At 38.9% G+C, this 24,205-nt stretch overlaps 1 protein-coding gene and 1 long non-coding RNA gene across 2 annotated transcripts in view; one reads left to right on the top strand and one right to left on the bottom strand.

The window, feature by feature from the left end:
• ppap2d (phosphatidic acid phosphatase type 2D) overlaps positions 1-20,131 on the top strand; it is a 36,702-nt gene extending 16,571 nt beyond the window's left edge. The window contains exons 2-6 of the mRNA XM_082137726.1: positions 11,193-11,350; positions 13,401-13,684; positions 16,176-16,233; positions 18,450-18,626; positions 18,723-20,131. Coding sequence (XP_081993852.1) covers positions 11,193-11,350; positions 13,401-13,684; positions 16,176-16,233; positions 18,450-18,626; positions 18,723-18,824 — 779 coding nt within the window. The 3' untranslated portion in view covers positions 18,825-20,131. The remainder of the gene's footprint in view (positions 1-11,192; positions 11,351-13,400; positions 13,685-16,175; positions 16,234-18,449; positions 18,627-18,722) is intronic.
• LOC309475126 lies at positions 7,895-13,435 on the bottom strand. The gene is made up of 2 exons (XR_014197521.1): positions 13,322-13,435; positions 7,895-9,404 (listed from the first exon to the last, which is right to left on the bottom strand). It is a non-coding gene; the product is annotated as an uncharacterized lncRNA (long non-coding RNA).
• Positions 20,132-24,205: the final 4,074 nt, after the last annotated feature.

The raw sequence follows: 24,205 nt of genomic DNA, 5'->3' as shown, positions 1-24,205 counted from the left end.
TTCTCATTCTCTTCTCCTTTTCCTCAATCGCTGAGGGCTTTTTAGACTGTTTAGGTGATCGGTAGTGTTGTTTGCTTGGGCAGGCATCACTCACTCTTGCTCATTATTTGGGTGTTTCTTCGACTATGGACACTCTCAGCCTTGTAGACTTTCATAAAGAAAATTATAAAAGTAAGCTTTCACTTAACTTTTCACTTATTTCATTTACTAACAAAGTTCAACAGAGTATAAACTCTACCGAAAGTTAAGGGTTGGCAATTTTTTTTATTTTTGAAAGTGTCTCTTGTTCACCAAGCCTGCATTTATTTGATCGAATATACAGTAAAACAGTAATATTGTGAAATATTATTAAAATTTAAATTAACTATTTTCTATTTTAAATATATATATATATATTTTTAAATGTAATTTATTCCTGTGATCAAAGCTGAATTTTCAGCATCATTACTCCAGTCTTCAGTGTCACATGATCCTTCTGAAATCATTCTAATATGATGATTTGATAAAATGATAAAATGAGATAAAATGAGGAGGGATCTGAGTCATATCTAGTGGCGAGACCCAGAGCAAACTAGTGGCCATATAGATCCTTGTAGCAACCACAGAGCATTGTGTTGCTTAGCATTTTCTTGTTTACTATCAATTACCAACACAAATTATCTACACTGGAAAAACGAAATATGCACCCTCTGCTTTTGCACACTTCTGTCCAAGTCCTCTCTGCTTTGTGCTGTTCTTCCGTCTCTTGTTCCCTCTTATTTCATTGTTATTCGTTCACGGTGAGCTCATTCTGGGCTGTGGTTCTCAGAAGTGTAAATTAGAAGCAGACCTTTTCTTTCCGAGCGAGGCGAGGATTGCTTCTCATCTAATGTTCTGTTCCCTCGCTCTTGAGACTGAAACAAATTGCACAGGCCGAGAGCACATTGTGCAACTCCTAGCACTCGTGCGCGCTGTTTATCTCCTATCTTTTCTGGCCTGCTTTCTCACACTCTTCATCCATCTTCTACGTATTGTCTCCTCCAGCCAGGTGACAGACTTCTCGCAGCTGCTTGACAGATTGCGTGCGGCCAGCTGGTGGTTTGGAGGTTTGTTGTGAAGCTCTGTGAGAGAGTGTAGCTGTGGTTGAACTGACCTCACAGTACTCATTTGGACTCATGTACGCCGCTTGTCTAGTGTGTGGCGTGTTTGCTCTGGGCTTGGGTGAAGCCGGGTTGCGGCATGTTTCTCGGTAAGGACTGAATCACGGCTTTGTTTGTCCGGTATGCCAGGGATCCTGGGCCATGGCTTTTTGGATGTGATCTGCTAATGGACTTGTGTTGATCTGCGAACTCCATTGGCACGATGGAGCGTTAATGGAACAGCATGTAGAATGTACCTCAATCAATAGCATCGACTGGCTCTAGGTAATAAACGCAGAGTGAACAGACTGGTGGATACGGGATATTGCATTACCGTGTGGATCCATTAGCGATGTCCTCTAGATAAGCGAGCCTGCTAGGGTGGGTCACTGATCCTGACATCGTTCCTCAGCGTTAATGGAAGTGTTTTGCTGCGTTTTATACAATATCCCAGGAAGGCATAGATTTTTTTACACACACCAGCCCCTCTGGCCTTGTTCCATAAATGAATTCGATGAATTTGTCACTGATACAGTAAGCTTTAAAGGGATGGTTGAATATGATTTCGCTTTTTTAACTTTAGTTAGTGTGTAATGTTTCTGTTTCAGTATAAACAACATCTGCAAAGTTACGAAGCTCAAATTTCACAGCAAAGGAAGATATTTGCTTTTAAAGAAATCGTTTTTTAAGGACTACAACAAACGGCTGGTTGGGACTACACAACATTCCTCCCGGGTTAGTGACATCACCAACGCGAAAATTTACATAAACCCCGCCCCCGGAACACGATTTATAGATTATCAAGACAGAATATGCTAATCACTGACTAGAAGATATCTACACATAAGCTGCCTAAATTCATCAACTAACCATTCAGAAATGTCCTGTTGCATTCGACATGTTGTCACTTCTTCTTGAGTCTCTCCATTATTGTCTGACTCCGGTTTGAACATAAACATTGACATTTTCAGTGCATGTCTGTGTGAGGTAAAAGGACACAAGCTGTTGAAGCTCCGCCCCCTGTGCTGAGAGCAGCAGCTCATTTGCATTTAAAGGAACACACACAAAAACAGAGTGTTTTTGCTCACCCTCAAAAAGTGACAATTTTAACATGCTATATAAAAATATCTCTGGGGTATTTTGAGCTAAAACTTCACATACACACTCTGGGGACATCAAAGACTTATTTTACATCTTGTGAAAAGGGCATTATACCACCCCTTTAATGACAGCAGACACCTGATACGTGTGTTACAAAGTCAGGTCTCTTTAACTTCTCAAATTTAATCATTTGATACAATGCACTTATACTGTATGTGTGCATTCTTGTATTTAAAAACACCTGCATGTAATTACACTGTTGACCCTTCCTTTACACCTTAACCCAGCCTTAAACCTACCCATACCACCAAACCTGTCTCTAACATTACCCGTATCCCACCTCAATGCACAAGTGTTTGCAATACAATATCAACACAGTACCCTTTTTGGCATAAGTACATAGAAGTTAAAGACACCTAACATAAAGTGGGACCAAACAAATAATTCTGAAAAACTACAAATTGTGAGATTATATCTTGGTCGATGATGTGACGCTTTACAAAAAAATGCACACATTTTGTCACAAATTGTCAGGTTGATTGATAAAACTGTCCTGATATCATAATGAAGAAAATAATGAAATTCTTGAAAAGAAATCCTTGTTATTACAGGGTTCACCATTTCATGATAATCCAAGCACTTTTTTCCAGCAACATATTTGTTCCAGGATTAAGGCTACTTAAAATACCTGCTTTTTCTTAATTGACTATCTCATATTCTCTTCATCCTTCATAGAATATAAGCAGAGTATAATGTGCAAAAGAAAACAGACTAAGGCCAGAATACATGTCTTCTAATATACTTATATATTAATTCCTATTTTACATATTTAATAAATACAGCCTATAGATGGACACGTGAGATTAGCACTACGCCCCTGATATAATAGCCTTCTACTGTATGTATGCTGAATTGCCTCCTTTTCAAAAAGTAGCCTACTGTGTGGTGAATTCTTCTTCCTTTAGAGACCTTTATTAATTTCCCACTGGTTGCATTACGTATAGCACATTGCTATTGCTTCTTAGTTGCTGAATAATTAAAAACAGACTCAGTTATTCATTTTCTTTTGTCTTGTTTCATAAACTAACTGCTCATGAATGTGGTTACGTAACTATACAGTAAATTAGCCTAAAATGCAATAACGCAATGCAATTACATGTTATTGTAATTTTGAAGGTGCAGTCACATTTATCGTTGTTTTGCGAAATCGAGTTAGTTTCAACAGAAATCTTCTCTGTGAGTTCTGCTTTATATATAACTAAACTATTGACAATAGACAATGAACATTTTTTGGGTTGATGTGAACGCACCTTGATACTCCAACACAAAAGTGCAAGCTGTGGCTGGTCGCTTTTCATATCAAACAACCCCTTCCATTTTAGTGGGGTTTGTGCACTGCGTGCAGGGAATGTCACAGTTTTTCCCCAAATATATATTTATTTATCATGCATGCAAACTGCAAACACCTTCCTTTTCTAATTTCAAGCACTTTTAAACACTGTTTAACAAAATCAGCTGTTTGTCCAAGTATCCTGGACCTTAAATTGCTTAAAGCTAAATTCAACTCTAAGGATCTTTTGCAAACCCTGTATTTAGTACAATCTTTTATAATTATTTCTTGCTTCACTTTTTTTAATTTGAAAAACTTTTAACCTTTCAAATCAAGGTCATGTGGTGCAACCAAAATAGTGATGTTAGAGCAGACTCTGTGACTGTGTCAAGGTTATTCTGTCTCGTCAAATGTCAGATAATTTGACCATTTCATGACAAGGCAAGGTTAGTTCAGCATGTGGTGCAACACCCCAAAACATAATGATATTAAAGGAGTCATGAACTGGATTGTTTTATTATTTTATAATGTTGCCTGGGGTGCCCTTATAATGTTAGTATGATTTTTACATCAAAAATTGTCATAATTTATAAATAAAAGCCATTTTTCCAAGCCTGATTTCAGCCTCAGATTTGAACGCTCTGTTTTAAGGGGCGTGTCTGCTGTGAGACTGCAGTGCAAACGCCCACTGCTGTGATTGGCTGACATGCTTGCACATGAAATAGCTAGTATTACATGAACTCTCTCGAAAACTTTTACTACGTTTTTACTACTACAGCTATCGAGATTAACAAATCGTGAAAAGTATCGTTTAAAGCATTATATTTAAATCTATTCCATCACATGAAAGGTTGCAGCATGATGAGCACTGACTGAGCAGATGACAGACAGTCTGTTGATCGCGTGAATAAAGATCTTATCATTGCAACGCAATTTTTGTAAAATGTTTAGCACAGACACCTAAGCCAGTGGGAAGGGTTGTAGGAACCGCGTCATTAAAAATGAATTTAATCCACTGGTCCCTGATAGCTTGGTCTGTTCTTGGGAGAGAAAAAAACATTTCCATGTTGATTCTGGCAGTCAACAACAGAGCAACTCACGTGTGCACCACGTTTCTGCATCTTACACGGTCGAGTGCGTACTTCGAATCGGAATTCAGTTATGGCGGCGCTCGACCGAATATAAGGGGGAGAGGGGCAGGGCGGGCTTCCTGCAGCATAGGTCTCTGCGGTGTCCATATATGGTCTATCCTGCGCCGACAGAAATTAACATCACGTATTTGAGTGCGCGTGCACGTGGGCTGGTTGACGAACCCAGGGGTAAACAAACGCTTCACTTTTAAATATCGGCTTCCCGGCCAGTGTATAATCGTTAGGCAATCATAACATACATTTTTTCTCGTGGAAAAGTGAAAATTACAGGTCATGACTCCTTTAATGAATTAATAGTTCATGACATTTGAAAAAAAACACTGTTCACCTTGAAAAGTATATTTGTAAAATAATTATTTATAAAAAATAATTATAAATTAATAAAAATAATTATTAAAATGTGTATACTCACATGTATTCAAGCCAAGGTATGGTGGAAATCTGATGGTTACACCACATGACATGATCAGTGTTTTATAAAGTACATTTAAGTGCCTTTTTCAGATATTACGTATGTAGTGTGTAATATAGCTGTTTGTGAGTGCAAAGGGTCTGCAAAGTTTCAAAGATCAAAGTGCTCAATAAATAAAGCTAGTGTCTCTGAAAAGAAAGAATCGATTCTGAACTGTCTGAAACAAGTCGTTGTTTTCTGCACCGCAAAAGCATGCACTCTCAAATAATGAGGACTCGGGCTCGAATTGATATGGTGAAACCAACAACAAGTGCTGAGGAAGCCTCCAGATTTGAAATTCAGATATGTTAATGGGAATTTAGTTTCCGACATGCGCTGTAAGCGGTAGACCAATCGCAACAGACTGAGTCATCTGACCAATCAGAGCAGAGAAAACCAAGAGTGGACCATCTGACCAATCAGAGCAGAGTAGGCTCTTGGAAAGGAAGGGTTTAGAGAGACTGAATCCTTTATTGAACCGTTTCAGATACTGTGAGAAAAGAGGTGATGCTGCAATGTGTTTTATGAAAAAATGTAAGTGTTTTTTATTTAACTTGGATGCAAAAACCTATTGTAGGTGACCTCCAAAACTAAATTAGGAACCTTTAAAATAGCATAGAAGGGGCACTTTAAGATTTTTCCTCAACTACAGCTTCACTCCCATCTTTCTGACTGGTCTTAGATAAAACTAAAGAACTGGAAAGCATTAACTGAAACCCAAAGTGTGTCAATGTTTTGTAAAGGGTCTTTCAAGGACAGGCGTTGTTGGACTGATTCTCAATCCTTGACCTTTGTGCATGAGGTGCGTACGTGTTACCCAGTCTAGCATGAGTGATCTAGCTAATCATTAGCTCAGCTGACAGCAGCTAGCCGCTGGCCAATATGCTGTCTTGGTGATAAGGAGCTTCCTTTCGTTGTGTGAGCTAATGGACCACCGTAAGCGCGGCCTGTGAGGTCGCCGTGTGTTAAGTGTGCTCAACGGAAGTGTTGGAGGCTGAGTTCAAGGTGCCATTTCTCCACCGATTTCCCAAACCGCCCCAAGTGTGAGCGCACACCGATAAGAGGATTAGCACTACTGGAAGATTATTGCTAACCTCTCCTCGTTCCTCGGCACAGGAAAGCCAGGAAAGCGAGAAGAGGTCCACAGTTATAGTTGGCGTCCCTCAGCCCTCAAAGAGTCTTGAGAGATTTTTTCCAAGCACACACAGTTGTTGGCCAAGTTTCCCTAAGGATGAACTGACCATAGGGAGCACCCGGGACCTGTGGAGTGTCTCGCAAAATCAAATTTGGATTCAAGAAAAAAATATTTTCATGAGATAAAAAGTTTCCATATTGTCAGCCCAGTCCATGGCAGATTCTGGCGTAAGCGATATAATGCTTACTAGCGTGGCTCAGTTGCCCCCAGACGCGCAGTCCATTGCTCTATCGCGCATTCACTGCAGTTTCACAGGATTGCACCAGCTTGAAGCTCAGCTCGACCCTCTCATCGCCTCCTCGCCTGCTAGAAGATTATGTGGTGGGGGATGGATGTTCAGTTCAGTGCCGTACAGTATATGTCAAGTTAAACAAGTAAAATCACAAAATAAATGCAAATAAACCCAATTTCTGGATTATTGAAATGATGTACCTCAAGAGAGGCCTGTAACCAATAACCATTTAATGAATAAATCTGAGAGGGAAAATGCTCTGAAGGAGGCAGGTCTTGTAAAACATTTTGCCTTATAGATTATGTAAGGACTGTAGTAGACCTCTATTTAATAGCCAGTTGGATCCGGGCTTGATCGCCAGCCCTTCATATCTGTATCCTGCATGGTGACCAGGGCTAATGATAGGGATCTCAGTTACACACAAACACATGCGGCCAGCCTAAAGTGGGCCCTGCAGGGTAACAGTGTACAGGCCTGTCCAAAGCATGGATGAAATGTCAAGCATGCGCTACGGTGAGATCGAACGAAAGCGAGATCAGGGTCAGATCGGGGTGTGCTGACGTGGAACTCGGTGCTATCTCTTCAGCAGTATGTCTTCTTCACCTCTATATATTCAGCAGTGCAGGTTGTTGCGTCTTCCCTTATCTTTGTTTGGCTTCTACTTATTGTGAGAAAAGCAGCTGTCAGCGAGACTGTCCAAATTTAGTCCTAAATTCTGATTGTGCTTATCAGTGTCTTCAAGGGGAGTGTTCATAAGCATTCATCCTGATATACAGGTCTGTAAAAGGCTTGCATCAACAAATTTTATTTTTTTAGGAATTAATAGCAAGATGTTAAGAGTTTGTGAAAACATGAATACCATTAAAAAAGCTAACACATTTTCATGGTAACACTTTATTTAACTGTGTCCTTGTTACACTTGTTACATGTAGTTACTATATTAATAACTATAAATTATGCATAATTACATGCAACTTACCCTAAACCATAACCCAAAACGTATAGTAAGTTAAATAATATTACTCAGTACTGAAATGTATAATTACACTGTAACAAGGACTTAAAATAAAGTGTAACCATTCTCACATTAACTTCACATTAACAGTCATGCACAGTTACTTGAAGCTATGAAATAATACATATTTTTAAATTCACATTTTTATTTTATTTTGATTGATTTCTCTCATTACTGCAATGCCTTCTGCAGTTTACAACCTAAATATATTATTTGAAACCTGACATATTTTCAGAATGATGTGGCAAACCTGAAAGAACATAACATATAGATTATTTACACGCATTTAAAAACAAAAAAATTCCCATTTATTAAATTAACATTAAGTTAATACTTGTTGCCGTAATGATACAGTACATAAGTTACGGAAATGAGATTGGTGGTTTTGGTCGTACAAATCTTTTAAAAATCATCTGCCATTCATGTTGGTTTCAAAATTTGCAATTAATTCATGGATTTGAAAAACGTATATATTTTTTAAGAAACGTTTGAAATGAATGGCTCATTATGTCATATGGTTTAGGCTAACTATCATGTGGTCCAAAATTGTGGAAATTAATATCATATTTAGCTTACACCTCAAATTAATGTGAATGTACACATCTAAAATGTTATATCTACAGCTTACATATAGCTAAAAAGTATTGCTTTCAAATGTAACTAATTCATAAATGTCATTAGTTTTTGGGGAGTCACATCACATTTCACAACCCGAACTAACCTCACCTTGTCATAAAAAGTTTAAATTATTAGTCTTATTGAAATTGACACATAGTCACAAGGGTCTGCATGAAGGTCTCTCTATGACATCATTTAAAATTATGCGTGTTGGTTAAACCCTGAGACTGATGTGGCAGACAAAAGTAAAAATATTAAATAAATGAATAAGCAGTTGAAGCAGTTTTGATACTAATGTTAAAAGAGCATTTTGAAATTAAGCAGGAATGCAGCAAATTTGATTTATGAAAGTGACTAGATCTGTCTGAAATTCTCATTAGTCAACAGCAAAATGACTTGTTGGTCATATGTGACCCTGGACAACAAAACCAGTCTTATGGGTATTTTTTTTTAAATTGAGATTTATAAATCATCTGAAAGCTTTAATCTTTCCATGGATGTATGGTTTGTTAGGATAGGACAATATTTGGCTGAGATACAACTATTTGAAAATCTGGAATCTGAGGGTACAGAAAAATCAAAATATATAGAGAAAATCGCCTTTAAAGTTGTCCATTTCTATTGGCGATAGTGCTGCATCCATTCACAAAAATAAATGTTTTATATATTTAAGGTGGGAAATTTACCAAATATCTTCATGGAACATGATCTTTTCTTAATATCCTAATGATTTTTGGCATAAAAAAAAATCTATAATTTTGACCCATACAATGTTTTGTTGGCTATTGCCAAAAATAACCCCATGCAACATAAGACTGGTTTTGTTATCCAGGGTCACACATGAAGGAGTGTCAATTTTGCTAAAGTCTTGCATTTGTTAAAATCAATGAGCTCTTAGTTAACATTGTTAACACAATATTCTTAAAGAACAATCGTGATCAGTGAACTTGCTGGTACGTTTCAGCCATCGGTGACCTACTTTGCACTTTCTTTCCATCTCTGGATCTGTTTTGGTCCCCCTGCAGTGTGCGAGCATGTGCATGTGCCCTGGAAGCCGAGCGGTCACGTATGCTGAAAGATTCCCTGGCAGGGTCTGTGATACTGGCTGGGTTCGTTCCAGTTGGGGGAGAAAGTGGAGGGTTAATGATTAGTCTCATGCTCTGTGTGGATCAAGGGCATGGGACCGTGCGGGCCTGGGGGAAACGAGAGAGAGAGAGAGAGAGAGAGAGAGAGCATAAACCAAGAACACAACAGCTGAATCACTCATCACTTCTATATTCATACTCAGATCCTGGTACAGACCTATAAATATACACATCAGTACTGTGTACTCCTTATTGATTTCCAGGATACCTTTCATTAAGGGTTTTCACACCTGGCTTGTTTGGAGTGGAAACTGGCATGCTTTCTCCTTTAGTTTGGTTTGTTTAGGCATGTATGAACACAGATCTTCACAAAATAGTTTGAGATTGGCTGAACGAGGTTACAAACTTTGAAGTGGTTCCCTTGTGGTGAGAAAGCAATCTGACCCAGTGGACCCACAAACCAAGCTGTATCATAATACATAATGGGGAATGCATTAGGTAAAAAGCAACAGTGTCTGATTCTGTGAGTGAGCACATTACTTATCGCAGTTGACAACCAAAGAACACCTCTTCATCTTAAATTGCCCTTCTCCAAAACAGGTGCATTGCCGATGAAGACTTGATTCCCGCTCTAACTTATAAAATGTATCAGTTTGAGTGAGAATCAAGGCTTATAAGCATTTGTATATGCAAACTTGAGGTAACTCAAGCTAACAGAGCAAACTTGTCAATCCATCTTGATGGATGAAGATGATAAGCAGGTGCACTCTGACCAGTTTTACTCACATGTGACTTGCATAAACACATTTTGGTACACTTCGAAATGTTGCCTTGTGGAAATGAACCGAACCAGGTAGAAAATGCATCATTGTAATAGTTTAAGTCCCTATTTTGGAACAAAGAAAACAATCTACTGGTCCCTAAGAAAAAAACAGAATAATAGCTATTTATTGCTTATTGGCAATGGCATGAAAATAATTGGTCAGCTTATCTGAATGGGACGTAATTTTAAAATAAATATTAAACTACACAATGTGTTGGAGCCCATGCACTTCCTGCCAAGCCACAGCTGATTGTGACTTTGAAATGACCTATTTGCCTACTGATTCATACCTTAAGAGGTCACGCATCCATTTGAAACAACATCCTGGTTCACTTATCTGGAAAACTTTTCTGTGTTACCACCTACTGTTTAATCTTTAAATTTGTAGTTGTTTAACAAGGGGATAGCTAGTCCACACACTCCTATAAGGAATTCTTAAAGGATTCTGTAAGGAATTCGACAAGCTACAGTAGTTAGCTTGTCGAACTTATTTAGTTATTTCTTTTTTAGTTATTTCTTACAGTTGTCTGTCAAACACAGACAACTTATTTAGTTACTAAATACTTATTTAGTTATTTCTTACAGTTGTCTGTCAAACACACCTGCCTGCAACCATCCAGGTGTGCGATGAATTTGTTTGTTTTCCTGAAAGAGAAAATCCCCTACGCCCTCCCAAGTGAACCATATTCCCGCATTCCCAGCAAGGCTCACAAGAAACTTTCCATCTTCCCTCTCATAGTCTCTGACCTCAATCCCGTATTCTTCAGGGTCTTTTCTTCTCCACATGCTTCATCTATCCGTGCTGTCATTCCCTTTCAGCTCCCACCCCCCTCCCACACTCTTTCTGCCAGAGCTATGCATGGAATGTCAGCTCCTTGGGCTGGATCTCCATTCCCATCAGGAAGACAGTGACAGTCTCAGTGTCTCAGCCTCACTCCTGATTCTAATTGCACATAATAGAGCATTACAGATGTATCTGTGTCTGATCTCGTGGTGCCAGAGAAACACTCACAAGAACGTTCCTCCAGGTAGTTTCGACAGAAACATTAACCCATCTGTCTCTCTCCTGACAGCCTCCATTCCGTTCTTCGCCTGTGAGCTCAAAGCGGTGACTCCGTACATGAGGGGCTTCTTCTGCGGGGACCCCAGCATCACCTACCCCTACATTAAAGATGAGGCCATTCCTGATAGCATGCTTATAGCCGGGGGCATCATAATCACAGGACTTACGGTGAGAACACACACATGTACTGAAAGATCACTTGCTAAAAAGGCCTTAAAGGAATAGTTCTCCCAACGGTGTAAATTCTGTCTTTTTTACTCACCCTGAATCAACACTGAACTGACTTGAGCCGAATAATGACGATTGTCTAGAGCTGCTTTACAACCGAATTTGAATTTGGGTCACATTTGATAAAGTTTGCATCTTTGATTCTATTTTCCTGTTTATTACCGTGAAGCTGCTTTGAAACAACCTGTATTGTGTAAAGCTCTAAATAAATAAAGGTGACTTGACTTGAACCTCCTGTCGGATGTATTTTCTTCACAGAAACACAAAAGATTTTCAATAGTTGTATCAGTCTTTCTTTTCCATGGAATTGCAAAGAATGACAACAGAGGCTTTTAAGCATCAAAATGGATGCGAAATCAACATGAAAGTATGCTAAAAGTGGTCAATACGACTCGTTCCTTCAGAAGACTTCAGAAAACTCTGGGCCAGAAAGCTACGCTTCAACAAGACTACAGCCAATGGCCAACTAGCACATTACGCTTTGTGTCCGTGTAAAAGGAAATAACTCTCCATATACCAGCAGATGACAGTTCTTTGTCCATCATTCATAAAAGGTATACCAGAAGAGCTAAAACTGTGAATATCATCATAAATGAGATTAACATGAAAAGTGAGAAGAGCCTTCTGTGTGTTCCTTCTTTACTTTGTCGTCTGCTTGCTTTTGTAACTTTTTAACAGCTCACGGCCTTAAGTCGGTGAGCTGAACTCAACAACCTGACCAGTCCAATTTGTGAACAAATCATTTATACTTGATCAGCTGATTCATTTAATCTGGTGCTCTTCGGTCATTTTTGACCGAAAAATATTACATTCGTTTTTGCTTTTATTCATCGGAATGGTAAAGGTTTTGGCACTTGCTATGTGAACACGAAAAATAAAAAATCATGTACATGATTCGAACAGGTTAAATGGTCCTGAAAAAAATAGTCACACTTGTGCTCCTCGTGGTCAAAAATTACGGCATTTGAAATGAATGGGACACAAATTTCATCTAGTGGAAACTTATAGTACTGCGGCCAAACAAAATCTTACTGAAAGCAGGCTACATTTTTTAACTCAACTTGTTTAGATTTATGGCTTTGGTTTTCTCAGTTTTAGAGTACAACATGTTTTTGAAAATATATATTTCATATACATTTTTTATTATTCATGTAAATTTTTCATGACAATAAAACGTAAAATTCTGTAACTTATATTGTTTACTTTTTAAATGTTTTTCACTTCAGCAATAATCTTAAATTTTCAGGTCTGTGCTCAAAAAGTGAATAAATGGATTATAAGTACAGCGTAAATATATTTCAGTACCATAAAATCCCCTAAAAATGTAAAATATTAAATCAAAAACATTATCGAACTAAAATATAGTACATTAATTTTATTGAAAAATAAAAATAAAATTCTGTCATCTTTGACCGACACGCAAAGAGCACCAGAGGGTTAAAAGATCCGACTCAAAAGAATGATGTATACTCTTTATACTTCTCTCATGAGCTCTTATGAACATGCTTAGGGGTGCTAGGGTGGATGTCAAGATTGTTCAGTCAATAACGACTTACAGACTTGGAAATATAATATGTGATAACTACGTCTATGGTGGTTTTGTGTCCTTTAAAGCGTGATCTTTGTTGTAATTGCATGTACATTAAAATTGTCATTTTGTGTTTCCTTGAAGAAAGTAAGTCGTATGGATTTAAAACCACATGAGGGTGAGTAACTGATGACAGAATTTTCATTTTAGGGTGAACTATCCCTTTAAGGGACTGCTTGTCCACAGTAGTATTAGCCCACGGTTCTCCTGTTACTCAAGGCTATTGATTTACTCTTTTTATCTACTTTGCTATTGAACACGAGGTCCTTTTTGTGAATATGTGTGAGGTACTGTGAATTATTTAGGGCTGACGGTGAACTTACCTTATGCTTCATTGGCCTTATAGTATTTAACTCAGTGGTGCATGGCTGTAACCTCAACGGTGTCCCCTGTCTTTCTCAGATTGCTGTCGGAGAGTGTTATCGGGTACGGTTCAGAAGTGTGCACTCAAGAGCATTTGTGCGCAACCTCTACGTGTCCTGTCTGTACAAGGAGCTGGGCAGCTTCCTGTTTGGCTGCTGTGTAGGCCAATCCTTGACCAACATGGCGAAGCTTAGTGTGGGCCGACTCCGTCCCCACTTTCTGTCGGCTTGCAATGTGACCTATGCTTCACTCAACTGCCTACCTGGAGCCTACATTTCAGATGTCGTCTGCAATAACAGGCCCAAGATAGTGGAGGAGGCCAGGTATGTGGACTACAAGTGTTTGGTTTTTTTGGGAGGCACAGAGATGAGATGAGCTCTGTTCCAAAACCTAGGCTGCTAAAATATCGCATACTCTCTGAGTATGTACATATTCTTTTGAATGAGTACTTTAAGTACATACTTTAAAAAAGTGTTACAGTATGTTTGTGTGTAGTATGAATGAAATCCAGATGTTCTACATCTGTCATGTAGACATTTTCAACAATTGTTTGTCATACTTTTAGTATTGCAAAGTGCACTTTTTAAAAGTGTACCTAATGTGTTTAGAAACGTACAGTAGTCATGAAAGTATATACACTTACTGTAAGTGGCCTTTTATTGCATAAATATTATATTACCTGGAAGTACTGTTTAAAAGTAATTACTTTTTAAGTACACTGTAAGTGCACATTCAATACAATTAAGTGCACTTTTTTGTAAGCTTGTCACAGTGCATTCTGAGGTTGTTTCCTATGGGATCTTCAGGGTTCGAATTATGATTTCATCTTTGTGGGGGTCTCTTTAAAAAAAGAAAAAAAGTAGCCTATGAGCAGGCGTGGTGTAGCTTACTAATGTAAATAAATAAAAATGTTTAGTAAAAAAGCGTTGCTAACACAATTCAATTTAAATAGTACATTTGGTTTAATTTGTCGTTTAATGAGGTCTGGTATATGTTGTTAGTGGTGAGAATTTTCACGTGAATAAATAAATAGATCCGACAATTTAAGTGTGTATTTAAGTGGTCCAGTGGCAGAACTTTTGCCAAGCGTGTCAGAGGTTCTGGGTTCTTATTCGCACTCGTATAGGTTTTTTTTTTTTTTTATCAAAACCGATTATGTTTATCAGTGGTTGTATATCAGGCAAGGACACGTTTGTGTGCATTTTGTTTTGTAATTTCACCGGAACGAATAGAGAGTCTCTCCACATCCGAGTGAAGACTGTGCGCGAGCCACAAACAAACACAGTATCCGCGCCACTGATCGGAGCGGCAACGAGCACTTTGATCACTTTATTAAAAAAAAAAACACATTTCAGCACTAGATCGCCTCTTATTTAACAAACGAACTAAATTAATGCCCTGCCAGTTAACTGGAGACGTTTTATTTATTTGTATTGGTATATTAGTGCCGCGAGATGTTTTAAAAGTGGTGGGGACAATATCGATCTTAGCAAAAAGTGGTGGGGATATGTCCCATGGGCAAATTACGCCTATGTTAAAATAACACTTGCCTGATGGGTTATGCTACTGCTAGATCGGACGTTGACGTCACTTCTGTGAGTTGAGAAAAGTCAGTAAAAGTCCTGGCAGAAAGCGAAGCATAAGGATGTAGTGTGATGAAGATCCGAGATCCATGTGTTTGGCATCTTGCCCTATCTTTTAAGTCACGCTACAGTAGTCTGAAGGAAAACTTGCTTTATTTGTAACTTAAAATAATGGTGCTGATGATTTTTAGAGACCCCCACAGGTGTATGATTTTACTGCTTTCATGGGAGCTCATCAGCTCCTACTGGCTCCCACGTAATTCGAACCATGGATCTTCCTCACACACATAGCTATTGATTTTCAATATTTTCACATTTTAAATTAGAACTGTCGATTTGATCGACAAGTCTCTTACTTTGTCCACCATCTTAGTTAGAGCTTGTTGCAATGTGTTGTGGGATTGTCTACTCTGTGAAGGATAAATGCGATAGTTCTTTAGAATTTGGCCAAAAGAAGATATCTTAGATGTTTGGAACAGCACTAGCTATATGCTGCTTAGGTAGGAGGTGCACTAGATTTTGAAACAGAGCTATAGGCTGGGCCGGTTGCATAAACATAGCCATTATGTTAAGACAGTTAGTCAGGGGCAGTCAGTCTTACTTTTCAGTGTCAAGTTAGGCTAAATCTACGTTTTTTATGTAACTGATTTAAAAATAATGACCGCAGTAGGTGGTGGCATTCAAAAAAAAAGTTTTCTAACTTGTAAGAGTAGTCTTAGAGGTTTATGCAACCACCCACTGATTTCACAGACAGGGCTTAGATTAAGCCAGGATTACACCTTAGTTCAATTAGGAGATTTAAGTAGCTTATATATATATATATATATATATATATATATATAAACATTACTGGTGTGCATCTTGAGACAAAAAAATGGCAAAGACATATTTTAAGATATGTCATAGCTAGTCACTTTCAGTTAAAACAGCTCAAACATGCATTTTCGTCTAGAACTAGTCTTAAGCCTTGTCAGTGAAACCCGGGGGAATGTGTATGATTATTTAAGGTTGAATTACAGTATTTCAAGTGCAAATGTTAGATGCTTTTTAATCACATGGTATGTTTTATTGAACTATGGAGGTATTTACTTAGAATAACATGTATGCTTGTGATTATCTAATATAACATCATGCAGACAATGTTACGGCCCATAAAACAGTGCTGTGGTTTCATGATTTGCAAGATTGTGACATTTAGTTGGTAATATTTCCCTCTGCTCTTCTTAAACAGAAAGTCCTTCTTCTCGGGCCATGCATCTTTCGCCATGTACACCATGCTTTACCTGGCAGTGAGTATCGCCGTGTGTGGCCGTATTTTCCACATGCACACTCAAACACGCAAACTCAAACACACGTCAGGGTAGCAGCAAACTCCTATGCTTGCTGTGGGATGCCGGCGAGGAGCTTTACTGTTGTCAGCTTTCACTTCCCATCCCTGCCATGTGGGAAAAGTGCCCAAAAATTCGTACTGACAAGAAACTCTCTCAAAACTTCAACTCACACAAATACACTCATACTGAAAGAAGAAGGCTTTGAGAATGCAAAAAAACTCCCAAAAGGCATTTTGCTTCGAGCGGAAAAGAAAGGCTTGAGTGAAAGGGGGAATGTTCTCCAGAGGCCTGATGAATAGATGAGTGGAGAGAGGGAGAGCAAGTGAAAGCTAGCCGAAGACAGAGGAGGCCTTGTTTAGTTGTGGGTTGGGTCCGGGAGGGGGGGAGCTTTGGCCTGCTGAGAGATAGACAGGCTTCTTTCAGCTAAACCCCTCTCTCTCACTCGCTGTTAGGGCCTGGGGAAGGGGCACAATAAGGGGGAAAATGACAAAACACTTACAAGCAATCATAAAGCTTGACATTCAATAGCATTCACATTTCTCTTTCACTCAACTGCCCCACAAACCTTATCAGAATTTATTCTGCCTTGTGCCAATCACGTTTAGAACGGAGGAAAGAAAATTTGTCCCGCTGTGTAAAAAAAAACTATTTTCTACCATTCATCTGATTCAATTCACGGGCCTCTGGCTGCTCTAAAAGTGGGAGAGCTCTTCAACTCTCATTAGAGAGAAAACACGAACAGAAGAGCACAGAGCGAGGGAAAAGCTATAGAGAATCCGTGCCAGGCTCTTTGTCCTCTCTGCCTGTTTTTTTCTCTCGGTCCCATCCAATGGCCGCTCTGTTCAGGCTTAGCCCTGCCTTGAATGCCTGACCTGCGGCCACATGCTCTGACTCTGAGCGCCAGCTGCTCCAGGCTTTACTGCAGGAAGCCAAACACCTGTGATGGGAGGCGCACAAGGACCCTTAAAGTCTGGAATGTTTCGCGGTCCCTTGTGTGACATCAATATCCATAAAGTTCATCTACAGCCAATACTTCTGCTGTGCTCGCTGACCCCAATGTTTCTCCCCGGCTTTCGTTAAAGCTTGCTTGTCAGGGTGGTACGATGAGCACATGTTTACGTGGGGTTTTTTTCCCACCAAAAGCTAGTGTTTACTTCTAACTGAACTGTAGCCTCGTAAGTGACCAATTTGGGACACTGTCTAATATAGCACAGACGTGAAGACTAACCCTTCCTAACTTCCATAGTAGTTGAAAAACAGTATGTGACCCAAGTAGTATGTCCAAATTTGTAGTTTTCATAAAATAATAGGCAAAAAGTACCCGAATGACCTACTACTTTTGGCGAGATTCTGAAGTGGATATCCGATGAACACTTTACTATCCCATGAGGCCACGGGAGAGGATTTGTGAATTAAAGTGAAGCAATGGAACCTTTTTTAATATTGTCATCCACTACTAAGGTGGAGATACAAAAACTAGGTAACTACTAAGTAGAAGGTCTATAAATTAGTGTTTCTCATTGACATAGTGTTTCTTTTGAAAGCTAATTTATAAAGTCGTGATGAAACAGAAGCAGAAACAGATAGTTTCTTCTGTATTGTGATGTACATCCGAGTGAAGTGGATAATCAAAAAAAAAAAAAAATTAGGGAGAGTCTTGGTTCAGTCCATCAGTTGTTGATTGGATGGAGGCAGATCTTTATGCTAAGTTTATGCGGACGAAATGATTAAAGAAGTCCAGCACACATCAACGGAGAGAAGTCTGTCGCTTCAACAAAAGATGACATTTTGATAAAAAAATTCAAAAAAGTTTATAAATGTTTCACAATATAAGATCAATAACATGCATTTAGAAAACAGATGGGGGGGGATTCTGATTTCATGCTGACGTTAAGCTCTTGGTCAAGCTATATAATAACTACAGACTAAAACTTCACCTAAAATATAACAATTAGCATTTTCAAACTAAATAAGCGCATTATTTTGGCTTTTGCGGGTAGTTTATCAGATTTAGCTAACTTCCGTGAGATTTTTCAGGAAATGTGTCATCAAAAGTTAAGCAAGGTCAAACACACAGACACACAAACACACTCTGTAAGCTTTATTTATCAGTCCGTACACTCTTTTATCAGCCCTTATGTTAATCATTCTTGAAACTTCCTGTCTTTGCGCAGTTCTACCTGCAGGCGCGGCTGTCATGGCGAGGGGCGCGACTCCTGCGACCGTTGCTGCAGTTCATGTTGGTGATGTTAGCAGTGTACACAGGACTCAGTCGCATTTCCGACTACCGCCATCACCCCACTGACGTCCTGACCGGCTTCCTGCAGGGAGGACTGACCGCTTACTGGGTGGTAAGAATCACGTCACAACACATTCTAGACAAGCGTTAGAATGAATCTGGAGGTGTAAGGTACTTTTTGTTTGACGTTTTCTTTGTGTGGTTTCAGGCCTTTTATATCTCATCCATGTTTAAGACATCTCGTCCAGACATGTCTCCCACAAGCTTGTCTCTGGAAAGTCCCCTGTCCAGCCAGCAAACCGTTTGCTAACAGACCTGCACATAGAGACACCTGAGAGAGATTGATAGTGAAAGCGGGAGTGATCGAGCGAATAATGGGAATGGGACAAAGAACTTTGGAACATGTTCAAATCCTCACAGAGAACCATTTCCTGACCACACTGAGACAAGAACAGTTATGTATACATGTCTAACCCTTCAACAAACCCGTCCGCATGGTATCAACCCTCCATAGATAAATGATATTTTTATATAAAAAAAGTTTATCCTTTATATTTTTGAAATATGTTCTAGTTGAAGCTGCTAATAATTGTTGTATTATAATTTGTCACCTGTAGTCCAGGGTCAGAGATTCACACAGTGATTAAAGATAATAACCCATATGTAACTCTCAACATGTAAAGCTTTTAAGGCACATGTTGAATGTTGGACAAAAATGGACCAATCACAGCAACCCTTGGGCCTCAAACCACACCCCTTATGTTTGCTATTGGACCTGGCTAGACCACTGTTCTGGTGCGCTGTTGCACAATCATAGCGGTGCCGATTCTCAGACAACAACATAGTGTCGACCTAGATCCGGCCCACGTCTGGGCCGTGTGGAATCAACGTACGTGAACCAGATGTGGGCCGGATCTGGGCCGACACTATGTTGCTGCCTGGGTTGTAGACACCCTCTGTTTATAAAAGCACAGATTTGATGCTAATGCTATTAAGCTTATGTTGTATTAAGGTGGGCTAAACTCCATGTTTGTACTAACCACTTTCACTGCATGAGTAAGACTGAAATGAGGTTTGAGCTGACAACCTCTTCACCCCCCGCCGCATAATGAGGGCTTGAATTGTGCCCAAACGCTCAGCGGACCGGGGGTCTATACCTGTGTACCCTTTACTACTCATAGCACTTGAATTACACTATGGAATCGTCTAATTACTACAGATAATATTTTATATTTTGTCTTCTTAAATCAGTGTTCTTTCTTTCCTGCGGTCAGTGCCATTTGTTTGCGTCTTTGTGTGTCCCCCAAATTATAATTATTCAGAATGAATGTATATAAATCATTTTATAAACGATCCAGATTTTCTGAAGTATTAGCATCACTTTTGTAAGTTCTTGTTTTACGTGTTTATATATGTTTTTATCGTTTGTGTTGATCAGGTACGCAGAGTTATTGTTGCTAATTGTTAAAGAGACTAGTGACTGAGCCACAGATTGTCAGAAAGCTATATTCTACTTATCTAGTTTTATTTCATTTGTTGGTTTCCTCTGTGAACAGCCTTGGCTGAAATAACCACTGTATTAATAAACCAAACCAATAAAATGAATGTTCAATCTTTTTTTTTTTATCTCATTTTGCCCTCCTATATAGTGGCAGAACCAACTGCACATCATCCCACACACACTTATACACAACCACTGTGAGGAAAGCTGCTGTAAAATAGCTGATAAACACACCTGAGACTTGACATCATCACTATTTCTATGTTGCATGGCAAGCATAAAGAGCCAGTAAATGTTAATTTATTACATTTTATGCTGAGTCCCGATTCGCCTACTTATACAATGTCCTAAAAGTATGTACTGTCTTTGTGAAGAAAAAGTACATACTTTTGAGTGTGTTGCAGCATAGCAGGCAAGCTTTGGGACAAACTACTTTGTCATTGACCTTATTCACAGCAGCACGGCCTTTAATTTTTAACGAGAATGAAATCGAGGCTTTGAAGGATACACATACAGTACATCTCTTCAGTGGGTTGTACTGTTATTTAATGTGTTTTGGGGGATTGTTCTGCTGATGAAACACTGCAAAAATATATTTACAAGAAATTACAGTAGACAAAAAGTAGACAGCGAATGCCATTGAAAAATGGTAAGTCTATAAGTCTATATAATTTACTCATCCTCAAGCCATCCTAGGTGTATATGACATATTCTTTCAGCCAAACACAATCGGAGTTGTTAAAAAATATCCTGGCTCTTCCTTGCTTTATAATGGGAGTAAATAGAGCCTCAGTTTTTGAAGCCCAAATCCATCATAAAAGTAATCCATATATCTTGATAAAGGCCTTCTAAAGCAAAGTGATACATTTTTTTGTAAGAAAAATATGTATATTTATAAATGTATAAACTATAATCACTGGCTTCCGGTAACTGCCATACGCAAATCTAGTTCCGACGGAAGAATGACCTCTGAGTGATCTCTAAACTAGTGTAAACTCAAAGTGTACTACTGTTACACTTAAAGTATACTTAAAAGTACACTAAAAAGTGGGCCAATTTAGTCCCAAGTAGTATTGAAACAGTACATTTATAAGTATACTTCTAGTACATTGATATTAGTATACTTACTACATAAAGTATACAAAAAATATACTTATTACTTAAGTATACTTAATAAAATTAGTTTGATATGCTTATTTTTTGTAAGGGGAGTTTAGCCCCAACTCTAACCAAACACACCTGAACAAGCTAATCAAGGTCTTCAGGATTACTAGAAAGTTACAGGTTGAGAAGTTGAGAACCCCTGCTCTTCAACCAGCAGTGGCTAAATGCTAATGCTAACAAATCAAACTTTGACCACTTGAGTACTGCAAAATAATTCAAAGACAATAAATACATAAGCAATGCAAGGGTGATACAAAAGCAGAATTAGAAACACTGGCCTTTGAACATTCCCCCAATCCTGACCTCTCATGCCTTATTGCTTCATCAGGCAAAAGTTTAAGCCTTGAACTCAAGAGGTTAGAGTGCTAAAATATTGAAACATTTCTGTCATGACACACACAAGAGCAGCTCTTCGAGGAAACTAGTTTAACATTAGTCATCCAATCTCTCCAGCTCTCTCTCTCTCCCTGCCCCTCATTTCCCTCCCTCTCTCTCTCTTTTCGAGTGCAGTGGAGCGCATTGGCTCTTTCTGGGGTCATGGTGGTTCCTGGCCAGATAGAAGCTGGCAAAGTACTAGAGGCAGAGGAGGAGGCTTTGCTTTTCCTTCTCTTTTTCCTTCTCCAGTGTACCTACTTCCAGAATAAAAGGCAGCCAAGATCAGAGCGAGCGAGGGAGAGATAAAGCAATTGAGAGAGAGAAGCAGTAAAGGCATGAGTGGAAGTGCGGTATGAGGGGCGAGTAAGGGGGCGGAGCTCTGTGGTTGGCTGCTGGTGTGGCGCAGGGAAGTGTTGGGGGCTCTGGGTGTGGGGCGCTCGAGTTGGAAGGAATGTGACTGTGGTTTTGGGGCTGTTTTGTTTCACAATGTTCTTACCAGGGAACATATTTTATACCTGACGTGTAGACATGTTTCATAATGTATGGCCCTGCTCTTTTACATAATGCACTTCGCTCAACTTGTCTTACCACTTTGACTCTCCAACGACCTTCACTTTGCCCCAGAATCCTGCAGCCCAGAATCAACAGCGATAAGCAGAGTCAGATTCTCCCTGTAAATAAAACTCCCTGATATTTGAAAGACAACATGACATGGCATTCACAAAGAATTTAAAGTATGCATTAAATCTAGAATATCCACATTATTCAAAAAATATTTAAATATGTTATTTCACTGAATATTTATTCACTTTTATTTTTATAGTGTCTTCATAAACATTAATCAAAATGCTTAGTCTCTCATTTTAGCCCCTCCCCCTTTCTCTCCAACTACCTGTTATATAGAGGCCATCTTTCACGATCCAATCAATTTCCATTGATAAAATCAACTCCCGTCCTACATGTTTTTCACTGAATATCTTGATCTGAATAACTGATTTCAACACTGATAATAAAAAATGTTTATTGAGCATCAAATCAGCATATTAGAATGATTTATAAAGGATCATGTGACACTGAAGACTGGAGTAATGATGCTGAAAATTCAGCTTTGACATCCGGAATAAATTATATATTCAAATATATTCAAAAGGAAAATGTTTATTTTAAATTCTAATCATATTTAACCATATTTAATTTTTTTACTGTATTTACAATTAAACAAATGCAGCCAGAAGAGACTTGATAAAATGTAAAAATGAAAGAAAAAAAATCTTACCAGGAATTTTATTATGGACAAAATTCCCATTGGATAAAATCAAGTCTGGTCCTACATGTTTCTCACTAAATAAACTATTTTCCTTGCACATGTATGTTCTGTCAACCCAGACAGCAACATAGTGTCGGCCCAGATCCGGTCCACATCTGGTACGCGTTGAATCCACATGTACCAGATGTTGCCCGGATCTGGGCCGACACTATGCTGCTGTCTGAACAGAAAACAAGTAATTTGGAGAAGGAGGTGAAGAAAGGTGAATAATTTGATGATTTGTGCAGAATGAGACCAGAAGTAAATATCATACTTTGATGTCATGTTGTCTTTAAAGCAGCCATTTTTTCGGACTTTCGGAGTCCAAATCAGTCCAGAGGCCAAAGTGATGGTATGGATCGGCATGTGTGCGATCCATCAATCCAAGCGGAATGATTTTGAATGGAAAACTGAAATGTCCAAGCAAGCAGTGCCTATGGAGTGATGAAACGAACATGACGGCCACAGCCACCACAGCACAGAATCCCTCCATCCAGGAAACAGCTGCACCGTCCTCAGCAGACTAGTGGAATGCAGCACACAGCCTCCCTGCACCAGTAACACACAAAGCCTTGTTTTTTATTAAGTCCGGGAATGTCCATTTTTGAACTGCATGATTCATATAAATTAATCAATAAAAAAGAATCAGTCCTCTGATATGGCATTGATTAAAAAACAAAAACTCCCATGCCAGCAGGTGTCACTATGAAACTCAAGACCACTGGGACAAATGAAGGTCAGTGTAAGCCGATTTTCAACACCGCTTTGTATTGTTCCAATGTCAGTATGTAAATGAACAATGCTTACTCTATCTCAGTGTTTCCTGGACTGAGAAATTCCCATTTATTTTGAGAGCTCCAGGGCTTTTGTAATAAATACAGATACTTCCGCATTTTTGTATCCCCACCTGAAGAGTTGAATCGACAGAGGGTTGTTAACAGAACAGTTAACACTGAAAATTGTATCGTACTTATACTATTTAAACAGCATTATGGTAAAAATGAACGCTTCGGCTGAAACTGATAGAACAGCAGTTTCTTTCAGTTTTTACCCCCTCTGTTTGGCCCCAAAAAGTTGACTCCAAACAAATGTTTTTCAGATTTTCCCTTGCTGTGTTTGTTCCCTTCATATTTACATGTGGATTCAACGCGTACCAGATGTGGGCCGGATCTGGGCTGGAGCAATGTTTCTGTCTGGCTTAGCCGCTACCTTCACTGGTAACCGTAAGTAACTCACCACCACTAAACCTTTACTCTTTGAATTCTTGCACCCAGGAACAATACAGATAAACACCACTATGACTAAAAGTTTGCTAAGTAGTATTTCCTACTAAAGCATGGCGATA

Source organism: Leuciscus leuciscus, assembly GCF_965113295.1.
Source record: "Leuciscus leuciscus genome assembly, chromosome: 1".
In the NCBI taxonomy this organism is placed as follows: Eukaryota; Metazoa; Chordata; class Actinopteri; order Cypriniformes; family Leuciscidae; genus Leuciscus; species Leuciscus leuciscus.
This window is presented reverse-complemented; position numbering and strand designations above follow the sequence as displayed.